The 25,383-nt window shown below is 41.5% G+C and overlaps 1 protein-coding gene across 1 annotated transcript; it reads left to right on the top strand.

Annotated features, from left to right (window-relative positions):
* Positions 1 to 25,230, top strand: dpysl2a (dihydropyrimidinase like 2a). The gene is made up of 14 exons (XM_072681941.1): positions 1 to 507; positions 12,744 to 12,832; positions 13,736 to 13,920; positions 14,794 to 14,958; positions 16,218 to 16,279; positions 17,070 to 17,150; positions 17,255 to 17,323; positions 18,039 to 18,159; positions 19,708 to 19,864; positions 20,423 to 20,564; positions 20,785 to 20,955; positions 21,680 to 21,859; positions 22,678 to 22,843; positions 22,942 to 25,230. The coding sequence occupies exons 1-14, from the start codon at positions 466 to 468 to the stop codon at positions 23,031 to 23,033; spliced, it is 1,722 nt and encodes a 573-aa protein (XP_072538042.1). The 5' UTR covers positions 1 to 465; the 3' UTR covers positions 23,034 to 25,230.
* The last annotated feature ends 153 nt before the right edge of the window (positions 25,231 to 25,383 follow it).

The raw sequence follows: 25,383 nt of genomic DNA on the forward strand, positions 1-25,383 counted from the left end.
CTTGAGCAGGAAATGAGTCTAAATCGGCTCTTTTGGTCAAAGACTGCTCCACTAATTGTTAAAGCAGCGTTCCTGGGGCTGATTTAGGATTTAGGATTTAGCTGCTCTACGGCTCTCCACAACTACAACTAATGTAAGGCGGCGAAGCAGGGCGGGGCGCTGCGCATGCGCGGTGGAAAATCTCCACCGTGCAAATCTCTCCTCATCGGCGAACCGTTCGAGTCGGAGTCGCGTTGGCGCAGAGCTGGACGGTGGGAGAAAGGGGGAAAAGGGTTGGCAGCGGAACCGAAGGGGCTCATTTCTATCTCACAAATTTATCGACCGAGAACGCGTCTGTGAAAGACACCGCGTTTGGGTTTCTCCCTCTATTACAGCGTGTTTCGTGAGCACCGGCGACGTTGAGCATCAGCTCCTCCACGGCTAGCGGCGAACAATACAACCGGAGCGACCGCAACCACCGTCGACATGTCCGGCTACCAGGGCAAGAAGAACATCCCTCGCATCACCGTGAGTATTCAGAGGACTGAAATGATTCACCGAGCGAGTCTTCCCGTGAATGCAATTACGAAACCCCCTTGTTTCTGTTGTCTGAGACCGCTAGAAGGGGATTAAGCTCTGAGGGCAGCAGTAGAGATGGTTTGGGAATGTCTCTCCCAGCAGATCTAGCTAGCTAGCTAAAATGACAGCCAGCGCTGACACACACACACACACACACACACGCAGCTTCTCTCTCTCTCTGAATGAACCTGTTTGAAGGTGGTGTGTGATTTTTTTTTTTTAACATCATCTTCTCTGAGGGCTCCAGTGTCATTTCGTCGTCTACACTGCTTTCACTTTGGTCCAGTTCTGTGAGTAGAATTGCTTCAGCTGTGGAGCTATGTGGAATATTTCTCCTCAGAATTTTACAGCCATGCCCTCTTCTTTCAGCTCCTTCAGGCCTGTTGTCAAATCCTTGTGCATTTTCTCCCCAGTGGTAAGCCTAGAAACAGCTGCCCACCAGTGTGGACTATAACCTATTACCTACTGAAAGCTGAACATCCCTGGAACACAATGCATTGCTTGTGGAATCGGCCCCTTAATGTGCTGCCCTGTGGTCTGTGTGACCTGATGTCAGATAGAACCAGCATCTCTCCTACATATGTCCTGTGCCTGTGCTATAAAACAGACCTGCAGTGGAAAATCCTTGTGCTCGAAGCATCCACCTTTGATAGAGCGTCGCTTTTATGTAGTTAAAATTCAGGCTCATTTAAGCCGCTTCTCATTCCCCACCTAACCCCCTACCCCCCCCCCCCCCCACCCCTCAATCCACCCCCCCCACCACCGCCACTGAAAAACTGTCACGCCGCTTTGATAACCATGTGAAATGGAGAAAACTGTCTCTAGAGTAGTTGAATGAAAATCCTCTTTTGAAAAGTAGGTCAATGGATGTGAACTATATCGCATGGAGTGAGCTGCAGCCTGAACGGCATTTTCTATGAAATTACACACACCAGTGATGGATCTGTGTAGACTGGAAATGTCCCGAGCTTCAAGGGTTGTATTGTTTTTAGGAGAGGCGTGTGGATTGAAACATATAGTAGTGATCCGGTCACGAGAGGGCGAGAGAGTGATAAAGGACAGAGACGAACGGCTTCTAGGCCTGTGCTGTTAAATCTTGCCCACAGCCATTGGACACCCAGCTAAGCTTCTGCCATCTTAAGGCCTGGAGTTGAGTCTCCTCAGCAGGTAGCTGCCAGTGATACAGTCTTTATACTGCAAATCCTAATGCAAATCCTTCTAATGAGTCTTGAGTGCTTGATGATGTGCAGAAGTATAATCATGATATTTGCAGTCTAACTAATACATAATACAATTATTTGTATTAAGGCTAGCCAGCAAATTATTGAAAGGGTTTAATCCCACCAGTAACACAGAATAGGCTGAAGGAAAGGTTGAATCACAAGAATCACAAAGCATGTAAAGGGTTGTAATGATTTGGCTGAAATCACATTACTCATTACTCCATAAAAACGTTGATATAATCTGCATGTGACCGTTAGAGGTTGCTAGTACAGCTGTGTTGGTGTGGCAATAACTCCCATCAAAACCCATCACTGAGCATCACTGTATGTCTGAATGTCTCTGTGTGTCTTCTTGTTGTCTCGCTCTTCTGTCTCCAATCCATCTCTTTTTCTTTCTCATCTCTGTCTCTGTGCCTGTCTCTGTCCCTCTCTCTTTCTTTCTGTCCTCAGCTGTCTCAGTGTCGGATGGTGTCACTCTGTCACACAGTAACAAATGCAGCATGAACACTGCCCTTCACTCTTCAGAACACGCACACACACACACACACAGACACTACACACACCCCTGGCCCACATTTTAGGCATGTTCTTTGAGGCCAGTCGGTGTATGCGTGCACCCCAGACACTGTTCCACAGTGCCTACACTGGTGACTCTGTCTGCAGTAAATGAAATAATCAACAATGGCCATGCCCTTTTTTCTAGCATTATTCATCTGCTCTTTATTGTTCAATTGAATTCATAACGATAAAGATAAAAAAAAACAAAACAGTGGGACTTTTTTCCTAGTGCGCAGACCAGTTGCCAAATTAAAGAGCAGTTTTGGTGAACAACAGACATTGCAATTTCTAATGACATGGTCTCCATTGCCTGACAGTTAAAATACAGAGTGAAAGGGCCAATGAGGTAACCACAGCTCACCTCAAGACAAGTCATAAGCGGTGTGTGTGAATCTTTTCAGAAGCTTACCACTGGAATGTAGCACCTCATCAAGAGCTAGCGTATCGTGGTAAATAGTGCGGCGTATCGGCGTTACGGTGGTTAAGAGACCTCAGCTGAGTTAATGAAACAGACCAATAAAATTGCAGAGTATTTGAAAGTAATGATATGGCTTTTCAATTCAGCTGTCCATGCCAGACAAATCAGACAGTGCTGTCAGTCAGGAGTCGTTACAGCTATTTTGGTGCTGAAATTACACACGGCCTTATTCTTAGGGCGGTCCACCTTCGCCCATAGCATATTGATTTTACAATTTCGTATTGATAATGCATGCTGTAGCAGAGAGACTCTTTTGACTCACCCTTCATCATTAAAGGAAAAGTTACCTCAGTGAGGGGCAGTGCAGATTTTCCGCAATTAGACATGCTGACATCATGTTTGTAAAAAGACGTATATAGAGACCTTTTGTTCCTCAGCCAAGTTTTCTTTCCCTGAGAAATGACTAGCATGAGCCTTTTATGCTACCTCTGCTGTTAGTCAGTCTGACATTATTTAGGAAGAACTTACAGGATCAGATATGTTACGCCGTGCTTTAAACGCTTCAGTCTGGGATTTTGACGCAGAGTAAGTTCCATTGAACAGCACTTTCTTTTTGTTGTGGATGACACGCTTGCCTTTTATGGGCTAAATTGTGTTCTAAGTGTAGATGAACCCTAAACCTGTCTGTCCACCTCAGACTTTACTAAGCTAGGAATCGACATCCACTGTTCAAGGAAGACCTCATTTCCTCCGCTTGGCTTTAGCTGACTTTTAAATTACCGGAGATCCCCTACTTTTATGATGTGACAAGTATATTTTCCATCTTGTAATTGTTCTACCAAAGAAACCAACCGCAGTGATTAGGAACGGATATGTCTTAATTACGGCTGCGTGTGGTAAAAAGTGGTTCAGCAGATCTTTTTCCGCTATACGAAGTGCCTCACTTGCTGTGTGCTTTTCTTTAGAGATCTCTGATTTCATGAGCGTTTAGAAAAAGAATTCAAAATATCCTTTCCCTCTTGAGGTGATGTCTTTTGGGTCGCCAGTTAGCTTATTAATCATGCATTCAGTTTTACAGCCGGTTTTGTAAACATCTGCCGATTACGCCTGGATTTGCGGCTTCACATGACTCCCTTCGTCTGCTTATGGCATGTTAAAAGATACATTATGATTATGATTGCTTATGATACATTCAAAAAAAAAAAAAAAAAAAAAACGTTAATAGATGGGAAAACAACCAAAACCTGCTTTGGAGTTTTTCCCAGAACTTCCCACTGCTTCACTGGGCATGTTCAGAGAGTTCCATGACTGTGATATATGTCAGCAGGCACACTCTACCGTTATCGCGGGACACCTGGTCATTCACAGTCAACGTCCTAAGTGAATATGCCCTGTGAATTACAGTCCTGAGTGACCGTTTAGGAAATTACAGTATATCAGCCCACAAAAAAGGAAAAGAGTGACTGCGGTCTTTTAAACATGCACTGTTAAAGACATTAATTTGTCAGTGGACATGTGCGTGGGATGGCCAGAAGTTCTGTACTTTGTCTACAGGCGAGGACAAGCTACAGATCTCTTTGTAACAACAAAACCAGACGCGGCCATACGTTGTAACGTATCAGAAGGAGGAATAAGCCTGACCTGGCAAAGGAAACACAAAGCCCTCAGAAGATTTGTGCGATTCCGAAGAGGAATGCCTCAGAGCGTACGCAAAAGACAAAGTCCATTAAAGCTTTCCCTCTGATCGGCCACAGGAGCTCCTCTGCAGCTTATCCATCAGTGCTCAGGATGACTGTACATTCAGGAATCTCGAAGCGCTTGACCTAGTTAGTAGCTTGGCATTCTCGTAGATCACATCAAACCTCCGCTGCTGCCTATAGCAAATTCTGTCCTGCATTGAGAACAATATCCTGTAAGGTAGACATTAACCTGATTGTAAATTTGACATATTTTGGGTTTATATTTATGAATGAATTAAGGACACCCCTACTGCTAGGTTTCTTATTTAGTAGGGCACAGAAGGGTTCAGTATAGAATGGAAGACTCTCCGCAGGCCCTCATTAGCAACCCCCCACGTTCCCAAGGGAGGCTTGGCTTAGAGAGGGTGGGACGTGAAGTAGGCCAGCCATGGTGCAGCAAGCTACAGGAAGTCCAGCTGAAGATGAAGAAAGGGCAGCTACAAGCACATCTTTATCCACCACTTACCACCACTCTCACCGTCTGCATACTCTCTAGAGCTCCATTGGGATCTATTAACACTCTCCCTGAAGGAAGGAAGGAAGCTAATGGAAACATGTGTACCCACAACTGGAAATGTTGCATCGAGGAGATGATGGCATATTTGATCGATTTTCACATAATGAAAACTGTAATGTTGTCTTTGAACACTTTGAAAATGAACAGACATACTGATGCATGTGCTACTTATGTGCTTGATACCAAAACCATGGTGAAGATTTGTGAATTGTTCAGTAAGAGGAAAAATGTCTTCATCCAGCCAGTGCAAATGAAAATTTCCCTCTCTGATCTTTCTGTCGACAACTTCAGAGCGAGTCAGTTTGTAGCATTAAAGCAGCTTCAGGTAATTTTCACATTGTCCATCAGAACGGAGATCTGTAATCTCTGTGATTTCAAGCGTGCCTTCATTGTTGGTGCCAGAAAGGCTGGTTTAAATATTTCTAAAACTGCCAGTCTCCCCCAATCTCCTGCTGAGGTACACGGACGTTAGGGTCAGAATTTAGCACAAACATCAGAACTCCTTGGAGATAATCTGCCTTATGTCAACAGTCCAGACTGGTAAAGATGGTGTAATGGTGTGGGGAATGTTTTTTTTTTAGCACATTCTGGTCCCTCCACAAATCATCTTAAACTGGTTACATGGATATGACAATGACTTCACCAACAGTGGCTGATAAAGTTGGTGTAATGGTCTTGGGGATGTTTTCTTGAAACACTTTGGGCCTGTTAAAATCAATCAATCATTGCTTGAATACCTACTATTTGAGTATTGTCGCTTACCATTTGTCATATGCAACGGCCACAATTTACTTATCTTCTAATGCATACTTCGGGTATGGTGATGCAGAAAGGGAGATTCACAGCATATCAAGTTTCAAGTGCACCTAAAAAACTTTAGGAACTGTGTGATGCAGTAATTTCAGCATAGATCAGAATCTCAAAGGAATGTGGCTGACTTCTTGAGGAATCCATACCACAAAGAATTAAAACGGCTTAAGAGAGAAACCGGGCCCAACCAAGGATTAGTATTGTTTAGAATTGTTTAGTGAATGTATATATTTCTAAAGTATTTATAAATCACGCCAACAATACCTCTGGTTTGAGAAAATATGCAATCTTATCTCCAAGAAACTGCTGGGACAAGTAGAAACACATCTTACGCTATTTTGGTAAAACGTCTGCTTTAAGCTTATCTCTATAACCAGGCTCGCAATATGACAGGAGCTTTCTCCAGAAACAGGAAGTCATTGCCCTGAGGAACAGGGTTCAGGCAGTCACTCTCCATGCTTATGTAATGAGTCATTAAACCAGCACTCAAGACCTTTAAAGAATTACAGTGACTGCTACAGCTATACATTTGACTTGTAGAATCAGTTCTGCTCAGTATTTCACCCAAAAACAACCTCTAGTACTTTTTTCTTTTGTGTACTTATGTACACTTCTGTATGGTAGTGTAAAGAGAGCTACAGACATCTGAACCCGTTACCTTATTGCAACCTTCGTACAAAAGCTTTATCCATTAGAAGCTACACCTAATAAAAGCATCTTTGATATTATTTTTTCATTTGTAGCTAAAAACCATTGAAATTCGGCTAGAAGTGCGGATTCAAAAGTTTCAATTAGAGGTGGCACGATGCAGCTTTCATTTTCCTGGTAACGGTACTGAAATGATGAGTATTGGCCGAAACTGATCTGTAAAAAAAGTGAGCTTTTCTAGTTAAAGAGCTTCACTCGAAATAGGCATTTAAAAGTAGACCACCATACTCAAACTACTCAAAAGCTTTACTACCCAGATATCTGTGTCCCATCACATTGTGTGAGTGTGGCTATTTTTAGCTAAATTTATTACAGGATAGAATTGATTTTTTTTTCCCTTTCCGATATCCGATCCAGCATTTTCTGCTGATACTGGCTTGATTGCCATCTCTGTTTTTACTCCATACCACACTTGTGTTTGGAAACAGAGGGGGCATTGTTTAATATTTGAATTGGATCAAAATTTATTTTTGTGTGTATATTTTTTTTTCATCTGTTAAGCATTTGCCTTGTTTTTGTCATACAGTTAAAAAAGTGATTTGTCCTTGAAATTTTAACTTCAAGCAATAGAACTAGGGCTGTATGATATTAGGAAAAACTCACATTGTGATATTTAGTTGTTTTGCTATATATATATATATATATATATATATATATATATATATATACATACATATTGGCCTAGATTGGTACAGCATGATACCAAGAGGAGATATTGGCAGACTTATACATATATATATACACAATTATATATTATAATATATATATAATTTATTACATATATATAATTTGCTTCTGGTAGATCTGGTTTGTATCAAAAAAGTTGTAGCATAATGTGTATGATTTTGTTTGCCTGATGTTATATTGCACATCCTGTGATGTGACTACCAATACCCATTCACACATTGCGATATCAATGCTAAAATATATATGATATATTGTGCATCCCTCAATTAAACTGGGTTAATGTAAGACAGCGAAATCATTTTAATGAACCATCATTTGATTCAAAGTATTTATTTGAGTTGAATAAACACAGTTCAGTTCCTTATTACTTATTATTTTGTTAAGGTTAAACAGACAAACCACTGTAAACAGAACTAAGTGTATAAAGTACTTAATATTTCAATATATACTTATGTAATTACAATTGTAGGAAATGATAGGAAAGTGAAAAATATCTCTCGATTTCTATGGGATACAGAAAGCAGAAAAAGGACTGCAGCAGTGATGAGTGTTCCCTCTTAACAGCTCATGTATTTTGGAACCAGAGCATCCAAATGTGTCAGCAGAGCGCCGGCAGACATTTGGGCCATGGAGTTAACCAGCGCAGTGTCACTATGTGTCATGACCTCCAATGGTAGCTCTCTCTCAGTTCAGCACAGATGGGTTACAGGATATGTCAGTCACTTTGATATCAACCAATCCTTTTCGGTTGGGGTGAAAATTTCAGTGTTGCTCCCATCATGGGATGATGTTAGTTGGAGTTCAATTAAACTGTCAAGATCCACATTCTTTCATAGTTCCTCTACATACAACTGTGTCAAGGAGCCATGCTTTTCTGTCTGTGGCCTAGATTACTGTTTGGTGATGAGTTTTATTTTATTTATGTTTTTTGCATGATACCAAGAAGAGATACTGGCAGGCTTTTTTTAAGATAGTAGCTGCAAAGTATTAAGACCTTTTAAGTTATTGATAATTAAGGCAATATTTTGCTTTTTCCCTCCAGTGCTATGGAATGTGAACTGTAACATATTATAGTTATAATATAAACACAGTGTCATTGATGCAGGGCACCAACAGTTTTTAAATATAGCACCCCTTGTGGCAAATCTTCTGCTTGCCAAATGTGATTGAGTGAGTTACAAGACATAAGAAAAGACTAAAGACTGGCCTGCATTATTTTGGCCAAAATATGACATTGTCCAACATTGTCGCAACACTCCATCAAAATGCCCTGATTTCTTAAAGGACTTTGCATATTGCAGCATATCTCATATTGTGTAATTACAGAGTGCTTAGAGATAGGTTGTGAAATGCTGTTCATGAAAGTTTCATTTCAACCCCTATTCTGCTCCCATAACAAGACCTTATATGTATTACATAATATGGGAACAGTGCCAGTCTTATTCATTCTCCAGCAGGCCAGTGTGCATTAGAACAATAAACAAATAGCCTTCCAATCCACTGAGTTCTACATTAATACTGAGGCAGAGGTTCATTATAATCAGACATGAGACATTTTTCCCTTTAAACCTGTCACCACAAGTCTGCATTAACAGGCCAGCCAAGTGGCCTGACTTTCACTGACAGAGAAAGATTGTGATCAGGTTGGTCCTAAATGAGTTGTTACACAAGTTACCAGAAACCTGGAGTTTGGACACAGTCTTGCAGCTTGGGCTCCCAAATAAAGCAGAAAATTGTAAAGAGGGCATTTTCCACTTGCCTGGTTTTACTTTTGTTAAAATGGGAGTTCAGAATCTGCACTGAGCTGCATCATGAGGGTGCACAAGTAAACTTCAGTCACTCAGTTCAAAAATAATGCTCAATAATCTACAATGCTTTTTTTTGTGCCACATGATTTTTTTTTATATAAATAGTTATTCAGTGAATAAATCATTAAATTATTGGATTAGTAAATGAACTAGTAGTGACAGCCCTAGTATTTTACATATGTGCACACAAAGTTCAGTCTCATTTGGCTTTAATATTTAATGTTTAAAAACAATCAAAACATTGCCCGCAAGAAAAGATTGCATACTCAGATGCCGGTGCTCTGTCAGTACCACAGTCCAGAGCTGTGACTAACGAAGTTAAGGCGGTTTGGATGTTCACAAGATGTTTTTCTGCTAACAGCATCAGTGGTAGTGCTGTGGGACAGCCAGCCTTGACTCTATATATGGGCTGGATTTGGACTCTGTTTGTATGTATGTGTGTGTGTGTGTTGTAGCAAAAAGCTGCACAGCAAACAGAGAGGCTTTGTTTTAGTGAAGACGAGACCTCGCAGCCCATTTCCTTTTGGAAGTCTCCGCTCAGTTTGAGTAATTGGCAGATCATAACTCTCCTGTGCTTTACAGTGGCATCGACCTTATGTTCCATTACTGCATTCATACATACTACGTGAATATACGGAAGAGACATTGATTTTGTCTGTTGTCTGATGTCATTGCTGGAAACGAGAATGCTATACATAGAACCATTAGAACAGGGCTATAATGGAGTCTCAGTAAACCTTTTTTCAGGCTAGGTCAGCCTTCAGCAGATCATCCCTTTGGCTTAGTAGATCAGACGGCCCATAAGTATTTTACTGTGACATAGTTGTAATTTTACCTCAGTGGATTCAAAATGAAAAACAAAAACATGTGACTGAAGTGTGGGCTTTTAGCTTTAATTCAGCTCTAATAAAAGTTCATTAACCATCTAAGAATCACAGCTTTTACATCGAAAAATCGAAAAATAGATAGAAAGGATTATTTGCAGTCGATGGCTGCCTAGTCCAGAAACTACCCAGTACAGAGTTTCCTCTGTTAAAAACCTTCAAGAAATCAGACCTTTACTGCAGCCTGCTTGTTTATAGGTCTTTCTGCCCTCAGTTTTGTCCTCAGTAAGTGAAAAATATGCTTGATTGGGTTGAGGTTGAGGTTAGGAGACTGACTCTGCCATTTAGGAACCTTTTCTTTGTCTTGAGAAGCTCTTGGGTTGTTTTAGGTCATTGTTCATCTGTACAGTGAAATGTCAGTGAATCAGTGTTGCAGCATTGGGCTGAATCTGAGCAGGTAACATAGCTCTGTACACATAGTCACTAATCATTAATTAACATCAGTGACTCGACAGTCATCAGTGACAGGTCTTTTGGCAGCCATACATGCCCATGCTGTACCAGTGCTTCCACCATGTTTGACAGATGATGTGGTATGCTCCAAATTATTGAAGGTAATCTTGGTTTTGTCTGCCCAGGAACTTTATCTATAACTTTTTATATGGTCTCAGTTTTTGGTATCAGTCCTGAGGCCACAGCAAGGTGGACTTTATGGAAAACAAGAAAATAAAAGAAGGTGGACACACAGGGTCATTAATGTGAAGAACTAAAAGCCACTTGAGTTTTTTTTTTTGGCAGAACCAAACGACCACATTCAGAGGTGAAGGGAATGCAGATTAGCTAACATGTAACTGAATTGAATGGCCAATGGAAATCCCATATATAGAGAGGTAGGTACGTCCCTGATTAGTTGTGCAGTTTACACAGTGCGTTTTGTGTTAAATGCAGCAGTCCTGCTCTGAGAACATACTGGACATCAAACACGTCTTGACTTAAGGTCTACATTCAAGGTAGAGAGAAAATGGTGTGTGGTTGATTTTTCACCAAACTATTTGATTACGTGAATCTTTTATTCAGAGAGCTGTGCTGTTGTTACATCTGGTTTTGGATATCAGTGTAATACCTCAACATCCATCAAAAGGCATGTAAATCCTCCAAGGAGATTAGTATATTGAATTGGAGGAGTATTCAATAATCCTGCTTCTTTGATGTCCGTTAGAGTCTTTAACTTGGAGCAGCTGATGATGAAATCACAGGCTGACATCACAAACCAGGGTCAGACTTATTGTGAGTGCAGAGCTGGTGGGGAATGTTTATAATCTTTTACTCTCCTACTGAGACTCATACTAGAGAAGAAAAGCACACTCTCCTTTATTTTACACAAACGCTGATTGTGCGTGGGTTTCTGTTCTGTTCAATAGGCCTCTGGAGCAGAGCTCATGATAGCTACTTATTAGCGCCGGTCCAGCCATAGATTAACACTTATTCAACGATTATCTCATCTTGTCAGCGCTTAATTACGGGCTGCGATGCAACCAAAAGCGGCCCAGCTCCTCCACTCTTCTGGAGCGTGTGTGGATTTTCTGCTGGGGAAAACGTTTGCAGGCTGGTGTCCTCTGGTGTTGATCTAGAATGGAATGCGTGCCCAGGGCTGGGCGCTCTTCGGTGAGGTTTTGATGACTTCACACCACTTTTCTCTCCCATTCTTCCATGCGCGGTCCGCATCTTAAGCATTAGCCACAAATCATGGAAGAATTAGGCAGGGATATTGTGGTGACTACACAGACTACACAACTATGAACTTCATGCGCTCAGCAAAAACAGTTTAGTAAGGCTAGGTCCATTCAATACAGCACAGTCCACATTAACAACATAAAACAAAGTTTATAATCAATGTTAACATATTTTCTGCTCTTCTGTACTTTTGTCTAAGTGTATCTGGACAAGGGAGAGCCATGCATGCTTAGAGTATTCACAGAAATCCCCAGTGCTGAAAGAACTTTGTTCATTTGTGTCCAACTGGACTTCACTGTAGTTCATTCAGTACTGGGGATTTTGCTGTGATTAAAGTGAGATTTACAGCCCTGAGGTTAATGTTTATATTCGGTTGCCTTGGAGTTCGTTTCGAGTTAATTTTCATTCTGCTTGTTTTACTTGGAGTAGCATTTGGGTACATTTTGCGAATAAATTAGCTGTCAAGAACTTTAGTCAGAACATTTAGTCTGCATCTGTTCAATACAAAAGCATCTGATTTTCCAGGTCTTGCCTGCAGCTGAGCGAAGTAAAATGTTATTGCAATATGCCTTTGTCTTGTGTCATATTAAATTATTAAGATGCCTAAAAATTAGGTGATAAATAACCAATGATTGCGTCATGGTTACTAAATGTTTTTTGAAAGATTTCTAGTTGTATAAAATAATGTGGGCTCTGTTGTTGTAAACAAGATTACATAAAGTTGGCATTTCAAGGCTGGAACTAAGTGTTTAGTATGTTAGACATACTTTTGTTAGACTGTTACAGTGATTTTTAGCATCTGAAGCAATAAACAGGCAGTGCATGCTGTTGTAAAACTACTGTAATACTTTTAAATTGTAAAATAAAAAGAATATAAAAACTTTTTTGCAGTTGCAGTAGAACCTGCTAAGCCGCACAGATTTCATGCAGTTGCAACTTTTTTTATTGTTGCTGATGAAACATAAAAGAACAAAGTGTTTCTGCATTGAATCTGCCACCATGAGATTCCAAATTAAGCTTGGTATGCGATGGATGACATCAGGAGATTTGTAGTCGTGCTGAATTAACAGGTGCACACAGCTGTTGAGAAGCACTGCAAGTGCGAGCAGAGCTTGGTCACAAATCTCCCTTCTCTTTCCCTTTCTTCCCTTTCTGACAGAGTGACCGTCTCCTCATTAAAGGAGGGAAGATTGTGAACGATGATCAGTCCTTCCATGCTGACATCTATATGGAGGATGGGGTCATTAAGTAAGTGGAGTTTTGTGATGTGTGTGTTTTTTTTGTTGTTGTTTTTTTGTGCTTTCGTTAATTCTCCTCAAGGCCCAAAGCCCTACCACACCAAAAGGGAAAAAGGTTTTATTCAGTAGAGTCACATCAAATTCAACAATTCAGGTCAGATTTTTACACAGCAAAATTGCCAATGTTAAATCAACACATTTGCTGCATTCCAAAGCATAGGCTACAGCCAAGGTATGCTACATTTCCCGACTGCTACATCATAGAAGGCTGTTCTAAAATGATGCAGCCCAGAAATACAGCCCACGTTCGGAGTGAGGACACAACTGACGAATCCTTCCCAGGCACTGCCACTATTTGAGGATCACTGGTTCGAATCCTGGGTCGTGCTGCTTGCCATCGGCAGCCAGAGTCAAAGAGGGCACAATTGGCTTTGCTCTCTTAGGGGCGGGTTGATGGCACTTCCTCCCCACATCACTCCCAATGTGATCTTTCCAGCACAGGTGTCTGTTGTTCACATGTGTCAGAGAAGACATGCTAGTGGTAGGGAGAAGGGATTGTATATGAACATGGAATGACTAATTGACTTTCTGTTTTTGTAAAGAAATTGGGTCAAATTAGAAAAAAAAACCCCCCAAAAAAACCAAGGCTCCAGTTTTTGTGCCTTGATTGCACGTTTCTGGTGACGTTATCACACTGCTTCATTAGACAGTTTGATTTGGGTGACCAATAGGCTACTAAGAAGGAGTTTTCATAGGACAGTCCTATCATGTTGATTTAATACTAGTAAATGTGCTGTGTGCATATAGTGGAGACACAACAAAAAAATGGTTTCTTTCTTTGTGTCTTTCTTGGCTGTGATTTACCAACCAAAGTCCCTCTTTGTCTCCCACTCCTTATTTTTACCTCTCTTAGGCAAATCGGGGAGAACCTCATTGTTCCTGGTGGGGTGAAAACCATCGATGCTCATGGCAGGATGCTGATCCCCGGCGGCATCGACGTTCACACTCGCTTCCAAATGCCTGACCGGGGCATGACGGCCGCCGATGACTTTTACCAGGGCACTCGCGCCGCTCTAGCTGGAGGCACCACTATGATCAGTATGTGCCTACTCAGATTGAAACTCTTTCTGAGCCTTTTTCCTCTACTCTAACGTGCTCTTTTTCAGTTAGGCTTGTCTCCCTAGTACTTCTAAAGGGTGTTAGTGACCCAAGCTAAATCTATGTACATTTATTATTACATAAATATGGCCTTGTTTGTCGTTTTTACAGCTGAAAAGATGTACATGATGCTAAATGTACATGTCAGTAACCATCTGTTACTCAGTACATGCAGTTGGCCAAACACCCAGACAGTTAGTGTACCAGATAATTACATGTAAAGTAATTTACAATTGTAAAAAAAAAAAAAAAAATCAAACTCCCCTCTTTAACTTTACTCGATTGCTGAGCTCTAGAAGGATTGCCTGGTATGTAGTAGGCTGCAGCAGATGTCATGTCTGGGTGGATGTGTGAGATGATTTGGGGTGCTGAAGTCCAGAAGGCCAGCTGACTCGCACAGACCACTTTGGCAGTACGCATGTGTATGTGTGTGAGATTTGGTCCACTCAGTCAGGCCTGGGGCTGCCGCGCCAGGCATGTGCAGAATGCGACAGCAGAGCCTCAGCTAGCGCAAATGAGCAGGATTCAGAGAGGGTTGCCAATTAGCTGTTTCCTGGAGCTCTCCCAGGACTGCACTCCCTCGTGCCTTCTCCCACTCAGGGCGGCTGGGCTACATTGTTGCTGTTGCTTTTCTCTCATGCGCCTGGCTCAATTGTTTGCTTTTCTTTGTTTGGATTGTGAGAGAAGGGGATTGCGTGATTAGGATGTGATTACCTGTGTTGTGAAAGTTAACAGTGAGGAGTGAACATAAACACTGATGTATTGGTATCACCTGCTCACAATGCTGACACTGTGTGTCTGTGTGTTTCTCAGTCGACCATGTGGTCCCAGAGCCTGGCGTTAGCCTCATAGCAGCCTTTAACCAGTGGAGGGAGTGGGCTGACAGCAAGTCGTGCTGTGATTACTCTCTGCACGTTGACCTCACTGAGTGGCACGGGGGCATACAGGAGGAGATGGAGACCCTGGTGAAAGATCATGGTACCAGATATAAACTTCTTTATATATGTGAATTCTTCATTAATAGAATGTATGATGTGATGATGATATTAATGTGAGATCAGGGATGCATTTATAATGTATTCATTAATTGTAGCATAGAATACTGCACAATTTGGTCTGCTTCTTACAGGGCAAAATAAGCACTTGTTCATTACAAATTTCATGAGAATTAAAGAGGGAATTCCACCAATGTTTCATAATAAATGTTTCTCTGCTTACTTTGTTAGCCTCCTTTCACCCTTTTTTTCAATGGTCAGGACCCCACAGGGCAGCTATTATTTAATTGGTAGATCATTCACAGCACTGCAATGATGCTGACGTGGTGGTGGCGTGTTGTGCTGGAACGAGTGGATCGGACACAGCAGAGCTGCTGGAGTTTTTAAACACCTCAGTCTCACTGCTGGAGTCCTGTGGGCAGCGCCCTTTATCCACTGATAAAGGACTAGAGGATGACCAACAAAAACTGTGCAGCAACAGATGAGCTTCTGTCTCTGACTTCATATCTACAAGGTGAAACTCCAGAAGAACTGCTCCACTGATCAACTCTTACCAGCGCAACACACACTAACCCGCCACCACCATGTCAGTGTCGTTGCAGTGCTGAGAATGACCCACCACCTAAATACCTGCTCTTGGTGGTCCTGTGGGATCATGACCATTGAAAGACAGGATATAAGGGGGATAATAAGGTATGCAGAGAAACAGATGGACTACATTATTTTACATCTTTTGATGTCTGCATTTATCTATCTGCCTTACATATCAATTCTTAATGCACCACTATCACAGGAATTAGGCACATTTGTGAAATAGAACACTTTTGTGACTATTTTATTGATTAAATTTTGAATATCAGTGCATTTCCCCACCACCACCCCTCTTTCTGGAGGACAACTTTATTTTTTTGTTATTAAATCAAATTAGACAGATAAAATGCTCAACACTAACAATGACTCATAGAATAACAACAATATAACAATAATGACAATAATAAGCATAGATAATGACACTGACAGCTGTGTGTTTATATGTGCATGTCAGTGTAAGTGTGCAGTGTTGACACACAGACAGGGTACAATAGATAAACAAAAAGACAGACAAACGAACCAATAGATAGACAAATAGAGACATCACGCCTCTTACACACTTACCAAAAAATTACTTTTGCCTGTATTGAAATGTAATGTACAAAATATTTCTTGTTGAAATCTAATCTTTGAACTTTATGTCTGTGTTAGGCGTAAACTCCTTCCTGGTCTATTTGGCATATAAGGATGTTTTCCAGCTTAATGATTCCCAGGTATGAAGCACACATAATAGAATGTTTGTAGTTATTATGACTGAAACAATGCTGTCACTAAAACAGTGTATTTTCTTTTTTTTATCATTTATCATTTGAACGCATCAGCTGCGCTTTACATTGTGTGGACATTCTATGATGAAAGGACCATCAGAATCACATCTTGTTACATAAATTACATTAAAAGTTAAGAATGTTTTTGGCTTCTCCTGTGAAGGTCCCATTTTGGAGATGAAAGGTTTTGTTTGGACAGTAATGATATGCAGATACACATTCAAAATATTGTAAAAGATTTCTCATTTAACCTTCACATATCACATAGCTAAATTTTCTGGCTCAGAGAAAGCCCTTTAACAGGCTCATTCTGCAGAGAAGAGGGGTTGAGTATATTTGGCTGGTAGTCTCTGAGGAATCATCCGGCATGCAATAAAAGCCTCTATTTCCTGCAGCTGTAGATTCCAGCTAGATTCACTACAGATGATGAGAGCCACCTTTTGTCTGCAATGTGAATGCAAACTACTCTCAGCAGTAGGTGGGACATGTCTGTAGGCCTCACTTTTTTACACTCTTAAAGAGAAGATGTACAGTACCTGGTGTTTGGCAGCGTTACCTGCTGCCATTCATTACAGCCTTAGTGGTCTGCCATGTTGCCAAATATGCATTGACAGCATTTGAATTGTGCTCCCTGTGTCCCTTATGTCCCTGTGTCAATACATTATTGCCAGCAAAAGCATTATTGCTGTCTGACAGTTCAAATCAAAACGCCCTGCTCTGTGTATTTCCTGCATAGATGTATGAGGTGTTCAGTGTCATCCGTGACCTGGGAGCCATCGCTCAAGTACACGCTGAGAATGGTGACATCATTGCTGAGGTAACTCCGCGTTTCTTTTACTCTGTGTGCGTAACATCCGTCCTGCTTTCTGCAACTTGGTTTCCCTGTAATGGTCTTGATATAATGGCTCCTGATGATTTTAGGAGCAGAAAAGGATCCTGGAGCTGGGCATCACTGGGCCAGAGGGACATGTCCTCAGTCGCCCAGAGGAGGTAGGCCACCTGCAAAATGTCGTGCCAGTATTTTTTTTTTTACAGAGATTGTAATATAATGACCACTTCTTTCATAAACATGTGTCGTTTAACACCTCCCCAAGCTCCTTGAATTACACATGATCTTTAATGGCCACTTTCATACAGTGGCACAATGATAAAAATGTTCTTCTGGACAGTGCTTTTCAAACTGGTTCTCAGAGTCCATGACACAGTCTACATTTTTGCTTAAAGATTTGGACTTTCTAGGAGAACACAGAGGACTGATTTGAGAACCACTGCGCTAGGAACTAAACTTGAACTTATCTTTTTAAAGTGTTAACTATTGTACACACAAATCTAAAATCTGGACAAATTGGCTAGAACGTAATACTAAAAACAAATAACAATGACTGAAGATTTGCATTTTGGATTTGCCTATTTTAGATTTTTTCGGACTATGTTTCATTCAGTATAAATTAAAACCTGTTTTCCTCCCTGTACCCAAAACGTAAAAAGGCAGGGAAAGGCAAGATAATCCTCCAACGCTTTTTATCTCGTTCTATCCAGTGCCATTGATAACCACACTGAAACAATTTGAGCAGCATTTAGATCAGACCGTTGGCCCACAGACAGCCCAGTCAGCATTTGGCAGATGCTGCTTAGAGGTTTAGTGAAGGGCTCAGGTTGTAATTCAGCTTGAAGGTTGTTGAATAAGTCCATGCTGGTTTTATAGGTGGAGGCCGAGGCGGTCAATCGTGCAGTAACGGTGGCCAATCAAACCAACTGCCCCCTTTACATCACCAAGGTGATGAGTAAGAGTGCTGCTGATGTCATCGCTCAGGCCAGGAAAAAAGGTGAGGTCATCTTTCAAGACAAAACAGCTCCCAGACATGACTGTTGTCACTGCACTACATGAGACTTCCACAGAGTGAGGCTTTATTGCCATACATTGATTGTACAGGGTAACCCCCCCCCCTCCATTTTTTAGGTGAAATTTAAAGCCTAGATTTTCTTCTTAAATTGATACAGTAGCAGCAGATGTTGGCAGAGGAAGGGACTGAGCTGTTTTAAAAGAGCCATTCCTCCTTGCAGATCTCTCGAGCAGTGATGTTTTGGGGCTGTCGCTGGGCAACACAGACTTTCAACTCCCTCCACAAATTTTCTATGGGTTAAAAACCGCTGACTAAATACTTTATTGCCCCACTGTATGCTCATCTGGCAGCGACTGTGATGACTGTGTTAGTGAGTGTGACATAAAACCTTTGGCCAACTGGAGTAAGTTATAACACTAACTTAAAATGCCATGGTGCTATACTTCTAACACAGAAGTACTACTGCTCCATGCCTTAAGAGATGGTTATATTGTAGTAAACTGAAATCACAAACACGCTGATATTATCTGATATATATTTCTGATATTGCTGCAATATGTATTTCTGACAGCTTTGTCTTATTATTTGTTTATTTATGTTTTCAGTTTATTTAATTATTAATTACCTTTATTTTGTATTTGTATTCTTAATTTTGTAGTATGGTGTCTGTGTATGTCCTAATTGACAAACCTTAAGCATGCCATTGCTTGCACAGAGTTCGTCTGTTCTCTGTCAAAAAGTACTGCCAATAAATAGGACTTTGGAGCAGATAAACATAACCATATTGACACCATGACTAATGCTAGTGGGGTATAAAGGGCCTCAGCATGGAGCTGTGGAGCAGTGAAACTGTATTCTCTGGAATGATGGTGGTGCTCCATCCAATACTTTTGGGATGAGATAGGGAGATGGGAATGAGGTGAAGTGGTGATCATCCAACATCCTGCCCTCACTAACACTTTTGTTGCTGCATGCAATCATATCCATACAGCAATGCTCCAAAATCTAGTAGACAGTGGAGACAGTTACTCCAACAAACGTAGGATAAACTTAAAAAACTAACTGTAATGGCCAAGAAACGATATAAAAAGAACTGTGACTTCTGTGTCCATTACACCCATACTTTCTCTTTCGTAAAAAGTGGACAAAACCAAACTGTACGCTCCCTCCAATAATAATTGTAAGTTTCATACAGAGGCATTTGAAACATTTAGAGGCAGTCAAAAATGGCAACGGCCCCCCATGCCACTGGTTACAGGAGTGTAATTCTGTGAGTGATTGTTGTGTGTGCTGAATTTTGGTATTACCCTGCAGCTCCAATACTCCAATACATAATCCCTAACAGGTTTCAAAATATACAAATTCCTTTGCATGACATCATCACTTCTTAAACTATGAAAACATGCCACCAAGAGCTCCTCACTCTGAAGAGGGCGGATGTCTCGGATGAAGTACATTCACATATAACTGGCTCTTGACTAATGGATTGCTGCTGAATTTCTTCTCTCTCTCTCTCTCTCTTTCCGATAGGCACTGTAGTGTATGGGGAGCCCATCTCAGCCAGCCTGGGCACGGACGGCACTCACTACTGGAGCAAAAACTGGGCCAAGGCTGCTGCTTATGTCACATCTCCACCCCTCAGCCCGGACCCCACCACCCCAGACTATCTCAACTCCCTGCTCTCCTGGTACGTGCTGTACACTTGCCCCATTTCTTTAGCCCCCTGTCATAGTCATAAATGCAGTGGTGTGCATGCACAAATGTTGCTGATGTAAGGGGTGTGACAAGGTAGAACAAGGCCTGAGCACTAGAGGGAGACATTTATCTTGATGTGACGCAAGAAAAAAAACTAAGTTAAACATTACAACAAAGACATTTTACTGGGCAGTAAGTGATATTTTACATTGATTAATTGAATCCAATTAACATGAATGCAGACAATTATCATGTTTTGTCTGGCATCCTCAAACCTTTCAAAGGTAGCCCAGTATTTTGAGTTACCATCCACTTATAAAATGACTGTGGTGCAGAAACTAAACTTGTTCTAATTCTTATAGAGTTGTTGCTGAAAAGAAATTCTTGCTTTATTGATTATATTAAAATGTATTAGTATGTGTCTAAATGTTGTATAGTACAAGAAACATCACACTTACTGATCAGACTGACCAAACAATGTTAAATATTTTTTTCTACACATTTTTATGACCCTTCCACCATTTTGCTTGCTTGTCTCGGTGTTGTACAGTGGTGATCTGCAGATAACTGGCAGCGCTCACTGCACCTTTAACACCTCTCAGCGTGCCGTGGGCAAAGACAACTTCACTCTCATTCCAGAGGGCACCAACGGCACTGAGGAGAGGATGTCCATCATCTGGGACAAGTGTGTGGTGAGCATGTAACAGATTCTGCTCATTCTAAAAATAATGCCGCTTGTAGGGAGAATCTAAACATTTAAAATGATGCTTACATTCTAATTAAATTACAGTGTGTTGACTACTAAGCACAAATGTCATTCATACACCTCTGTGTTACCAATGCCCAAACGTGCACGCAGTAATATGTCTAAGATGCTTGAGAGTTGTAGCAGAGACGTGTTCTTGTCCACAGGTGACGGGGAAGATGGATGAGAATCAGTTTGTGGCTGTGACCAGCACCAACGCAGCCAAGGTCTTCAACCTCTACCCCCGTAAGGGCCGCATTGCTGTGGGCTCTGACGCTGACCTGGTGCTGTGGGACCCTGATGTGACCAAGATCATCTCTGCCAAGAGTCACAACCTGGTGAGAGCCTACACACAAACTTGAAACACTGAAGTGCGCTTCTGTATCTCACCAGTTTGCACATTTTCATACACTACAGGTTGAATCTTACCCCATAGGCAGGGTAAACAGTAACATTCTGAGGGGCTAGTTGTACTATATTTACTGCAGTGCATCAATACTCTGTCCAAGACTTCCGCCACTGTTTCCCGTAAAGCAATGCGTCAGCACAGAAGTACAAACGCTCTTCTCATTCCTGACAGCTGGGCAGTGGGTCACATGCTGCTAGCTGGGCCCTCTTTCAATGTCCGTTAATGTTGTTAGCATCATGAGGTCAGCCGTGGTTCTGGCACTCTCTCTTTCTCTCGACTGGCTTCTGTCATATCCTGCTGATTCACCGTCACTATCCACTCTGATCTGCCTGTCAGGCTGACACTGACAGCCACTGTGATTTCATTTGCTCGGAGCTGTTGAAATGCAGACTCCCTTAAATACTGATAGACTGAATTAGTACATGAATGAACAGTGCACTGGAAAGTGTATACATCACTGTAATTAAGTTAATGATCCAGGCTAGCAATTAATCAAAAACAGTTATGTGTTGATATGCCGATTCTGTTGGATGAATGTGGTAGAAGAAGACTACACAGACTCAATTAGATTTCATTTAGTCATTTATGTAGTCATAGTGTTTACATCTGTCTCTTCATAGCTTTATTTGTTTTCTGTTTCTCACTCTACCCAGGCAGTGGAGTATAATATCTTTGAGGGCGTGGAGGTACGCGGGGCTCCCCTGGTGGTGATCAGTCAAGGTAAGATTGTACTAGAGGATGGAAACCTCCACACCACTGAAGGCTCAGGACGTTACGTCACCCGTAAGCCCTACCCTGACTACGTCTACAAGAGGATAAAGGCTCGCAGCAGGGTGCGTCTTCATCTCGCTTTTCTCATGGCTCCATTCCAAGTTACCACAATATAGGACCAAATCATCTGGAGAGCACAGATTAGGGCTGCACAGTATATAGTTTGTTCACACTGGTATCAGACTGGTATCACAGAATCTGCACAACGGTGTGATTCCTTTATGGTATACCGTAGGGTTGCACAATATATTGTTTGTTCATTGGTAGCGCAGTATTACAGAAGGCTGCAAGATGTAAACAGACCCTCTTAGAATTAACAGCATTTTACTGAGGGCATTCTACAGAGCATCCTTACCAACAATTGCTGATAAGTGTTCCTGTGGGATTTTTTGGATTAATGGAGGCCATTATTATTATTATTATTATTATTATTATTATTATTATTAATGGAGGTCTTTATTCATGGCCTGTCAAGGGTTCATCTATTGGTCTTCTATATATTTTACCAGAATTGGAATTTTGGATTAATGGAGGCCATTATTATTATTATTATTATTATTATTATTATTATTAATGGAGGTCTTTATTCAATGCCTGTCAAGGGTTCATCTATTGGTCTTCTATATATTTTACCAGAATTTACCACAACAATAACAAGCATAAGCTGCCATCTGAGAAAACAGCTTGCTAACAGAATCCAAAAAATTCAGTCCACATAAAGTGTCTGTAGGCAATACATGGACAGTGAAGACATTTGTAGCTTTTATTCTCATCTCTGGTTAAAAGAGAATCCGCTTTTACAGTGGCACGCCTGTGTGTCGTGTCCGGTGTGAAATAACACTTTTATGTCCGGTATTCTGATTGTGTTCTCTGTCCTCAGCTTGCAGAGCTGCGAGGGGTCCCACGCGGTCTCTACGATGGGCCTGTGTGCGAAGTCACTGTTACCCCTAAAGTAATGACCCCTGTTACCTCCAACAAGGCCTCTCCAGCCAAACCTACTCCTCAACCCATCCGCAACCTGCACCAGTCCGGATTCAGCCTGTCTGGTCAGATACAACCTCATTATGCTTTACATATTATTGAAAAATATAATTAAAAAAATACTGATATGACTGTTTGTTTTATGTGCTTTCTCTTCCTTCAGGAGCTCAAGTTGATGACAACGTTCCTCGCCGCACTACTCAACGTATCGTGGCGCCACCCGGTGGCAGGGCCAACATCACCAGCCTGGGTTAGATCTTCAACTCGGCCAAACCCCGCAGATGGGGGTGTCAGGGGGGTTGGGCGAACCATGAGCAATAGCTCTGGTACCACTCTGTCCAACTGGACCCCCACCAGGCCCCTGCAAGCACACCATCAGCTCCCATATATTATGCATCCTCCAGTTCACCCATGCCTCTCCTCACCCCATTTACTTCATTGTTCTCCTCCCATTCAGGCTCGATTCTGAAAATGATTATATTGTTTCATTTTCAGTGCTCAATTGAAAAGAAACACAGCCAAGGCATTAGTCTGTATTCCTCAGCACTGCTCCTTTTTTTTCCTTGTAGGAAGAGTCAAGTGAATCAAAAGTGAATTTGTTTTCTTATTTATTGTCAGAACAGCGGACACAGATCGTACAGGAAAAGACAACCTATTGCTGATTATAATTCATATACTGTCAGTTAGGTCCGTCCCACACAAAACATCAGCACATCCTCAAAATCACGATCTTTGGGACTTTTTTAGAATTGTTTTATAAGCGGTTCAGTTAGCTGGGTGTCCTTTTCTGCCGTGTTTTGTGTTTTTTTACTGTGCTGCAGAAGCTATTGCAGAACATTCACTTTGGTCTTCCTCCTGCCTCACATTTTTGCACTTCTTAACCTGTGTTTCTTTACACATTTTTAGCATCTATTATTTCCAGACTGGAAAAAGAGAAGAAAACAACAGTAAGGTTATTTTCAGCAGGTTGCTTTGCTCTGAGAGAACCATTTGCTAGTTTCAGCAGTTTTAGGGTTAAACTTTTAGGGTTAAACCCCACCTCTCACTCTGTTTTATTGTGTGTGGGGGGTTCATCATGGAAACAGTTCAGTTTCGACAACTCTTGGCTGAATGAAAGGAGAAAACAAAAAAGACTAAAGCCCTTTTTAGTGCTTTTGCCCCCCTTTTACAGATGCCCTTTCCTATACCCCCCCCCCCACATCTCTAGCTGTCAGTGAGTTACAAGGTTACCATGGCAACTGCCCATCAACACTTAACACGGCTGTTTATTGGACATGACAGCCATGCTGTGGGTGGGTAGTGGCCCCCCTTTCTCAACGCCAGGTGCTATTTGATCAGCACTGCTGATGTGGGAATAGCTAAAGCCTGTCTGTCCCACAGTATAAGAGCTTGTGTCGCTTTGACCACAACTGTACTACTTTGTCAACAGCCCCACCACAGGGGTGCGCTTAGTCATCGCCAAACCCCACCCCCTCCTTTAACCATCCCTAACCGGATAAAGCCCCCCTCCCTTTCCCCCAACCCTGTCTTTACTGTAAGGACATTTTTCGTGGCTTCTGCATCAACCATAGTAATCTCAAAAAATGGTTTCGTCTGGCATGTGTAGAATTGATCCTGTGGAGATAAGATGTTGATTTGACTTATCTGTTTAACTAAGAATGTTTTTTTTATTTTATTTGAACTCAGCTGTTTGTTTTTATTTGATGTCTCACTTGCCTGCCTGTTCGCTAGATGATACAGTTCTTGATGACTGTCTGTGAGTATTGTTATAATGAGCTAATCATTTCTCATGAAAAAAAAAACATGTACAGAATTCATCCCTCTGCCCCATTCCGTCCGTTATAATGAAGCATTAGTGGTTGGAGGCGCTGGCTTTAATTGTCAGCGTTATTTCAGGAAAGTGATTGCAGATTTCTAATCTGAGCTAGCAGGAAAACGTTTTAAAACAGACTTAAACAAACTCAAGTCAGCACTAGATACCCCTCACACACTTTACGCAGTATTACCCCTTACCTTTTTACACAGACAACACTTTCACACACATGGGAAATGTCACCCTAAGCAGTAACTCTGTCCCATCTCGGTTAACTACTCACACACACCTGTTTGTACATCAGTGGAATATGCTAATCGGTGAGTGGAGCTGGTCATTTGGTGCCAGTCCCATACAATCACTACACTCCTCCGACTTCCATGCCTTGTCATGTAAGGATATGAATTTCTGCTAGTTGTAATGTCTGTGGATTTCAGAGGGGGAAGTATATTTTAGTGTCTTTTTTTATTTTCATTTTTATGACTTGTTGCCCTTTGCCATCTATTGTTGAAGGTAAAAAATGTTGACAGTGTATGTTTTGTAGGCTACTGGGATCTGCAAAGGCTTTCTCTCTTGGAAAGCCTTGCGTCCCATAGGTGTTCAATGAAATGATTTTAAGTATTAAAAAAATGGAACAAATTTTAAAGTCGTCTGCCTGATTCCTTTGTAATCATGTGTATGCGAAACGTGTCGACTCTGCTTAGCAAATGACATAATTTGCAATATATGTTGTAGCTTAACAAACGTTAATAAAAAGCCCTTGTTATGGCTTGAATGAATTACAGTTAACTT

Source organism: Salminus brasiliensis, chromosome 6 (assembly GCF_030463535.1).
Source record: "Salminus brasiliensis chromosome 6, fSalBra1.hap2, whole genome shotgun sequence".
NCBI lineage: Eukaryota > Metazoa > Chordata > Actinopteri > Characiformes > Bryconidae > Salminus > Salminus brasiliensis.

Coding starts and splice junctions, on each gene's coding strand:
- dpysl2a (XM_072681941.1), top strand. CDS start 466: ATGTCCGGCTACCAGGGCAAGAAGAACATCCCTCGCATCACC. Junction 13,921..14,793: donor TGGAGGCACCACTATGATCA/GTATGTGCCTAC, acceptor TGTGTTTCTCAG/TCGACCATGTGGTCCCAGAG. Junction 22,844..22,941: donor GTCCGGATTCAGCCTGTCTG/GTCAGATACAAC, acceptor CTCTTCCTTCAG/GAGCTCAAGTTGATGACAAC.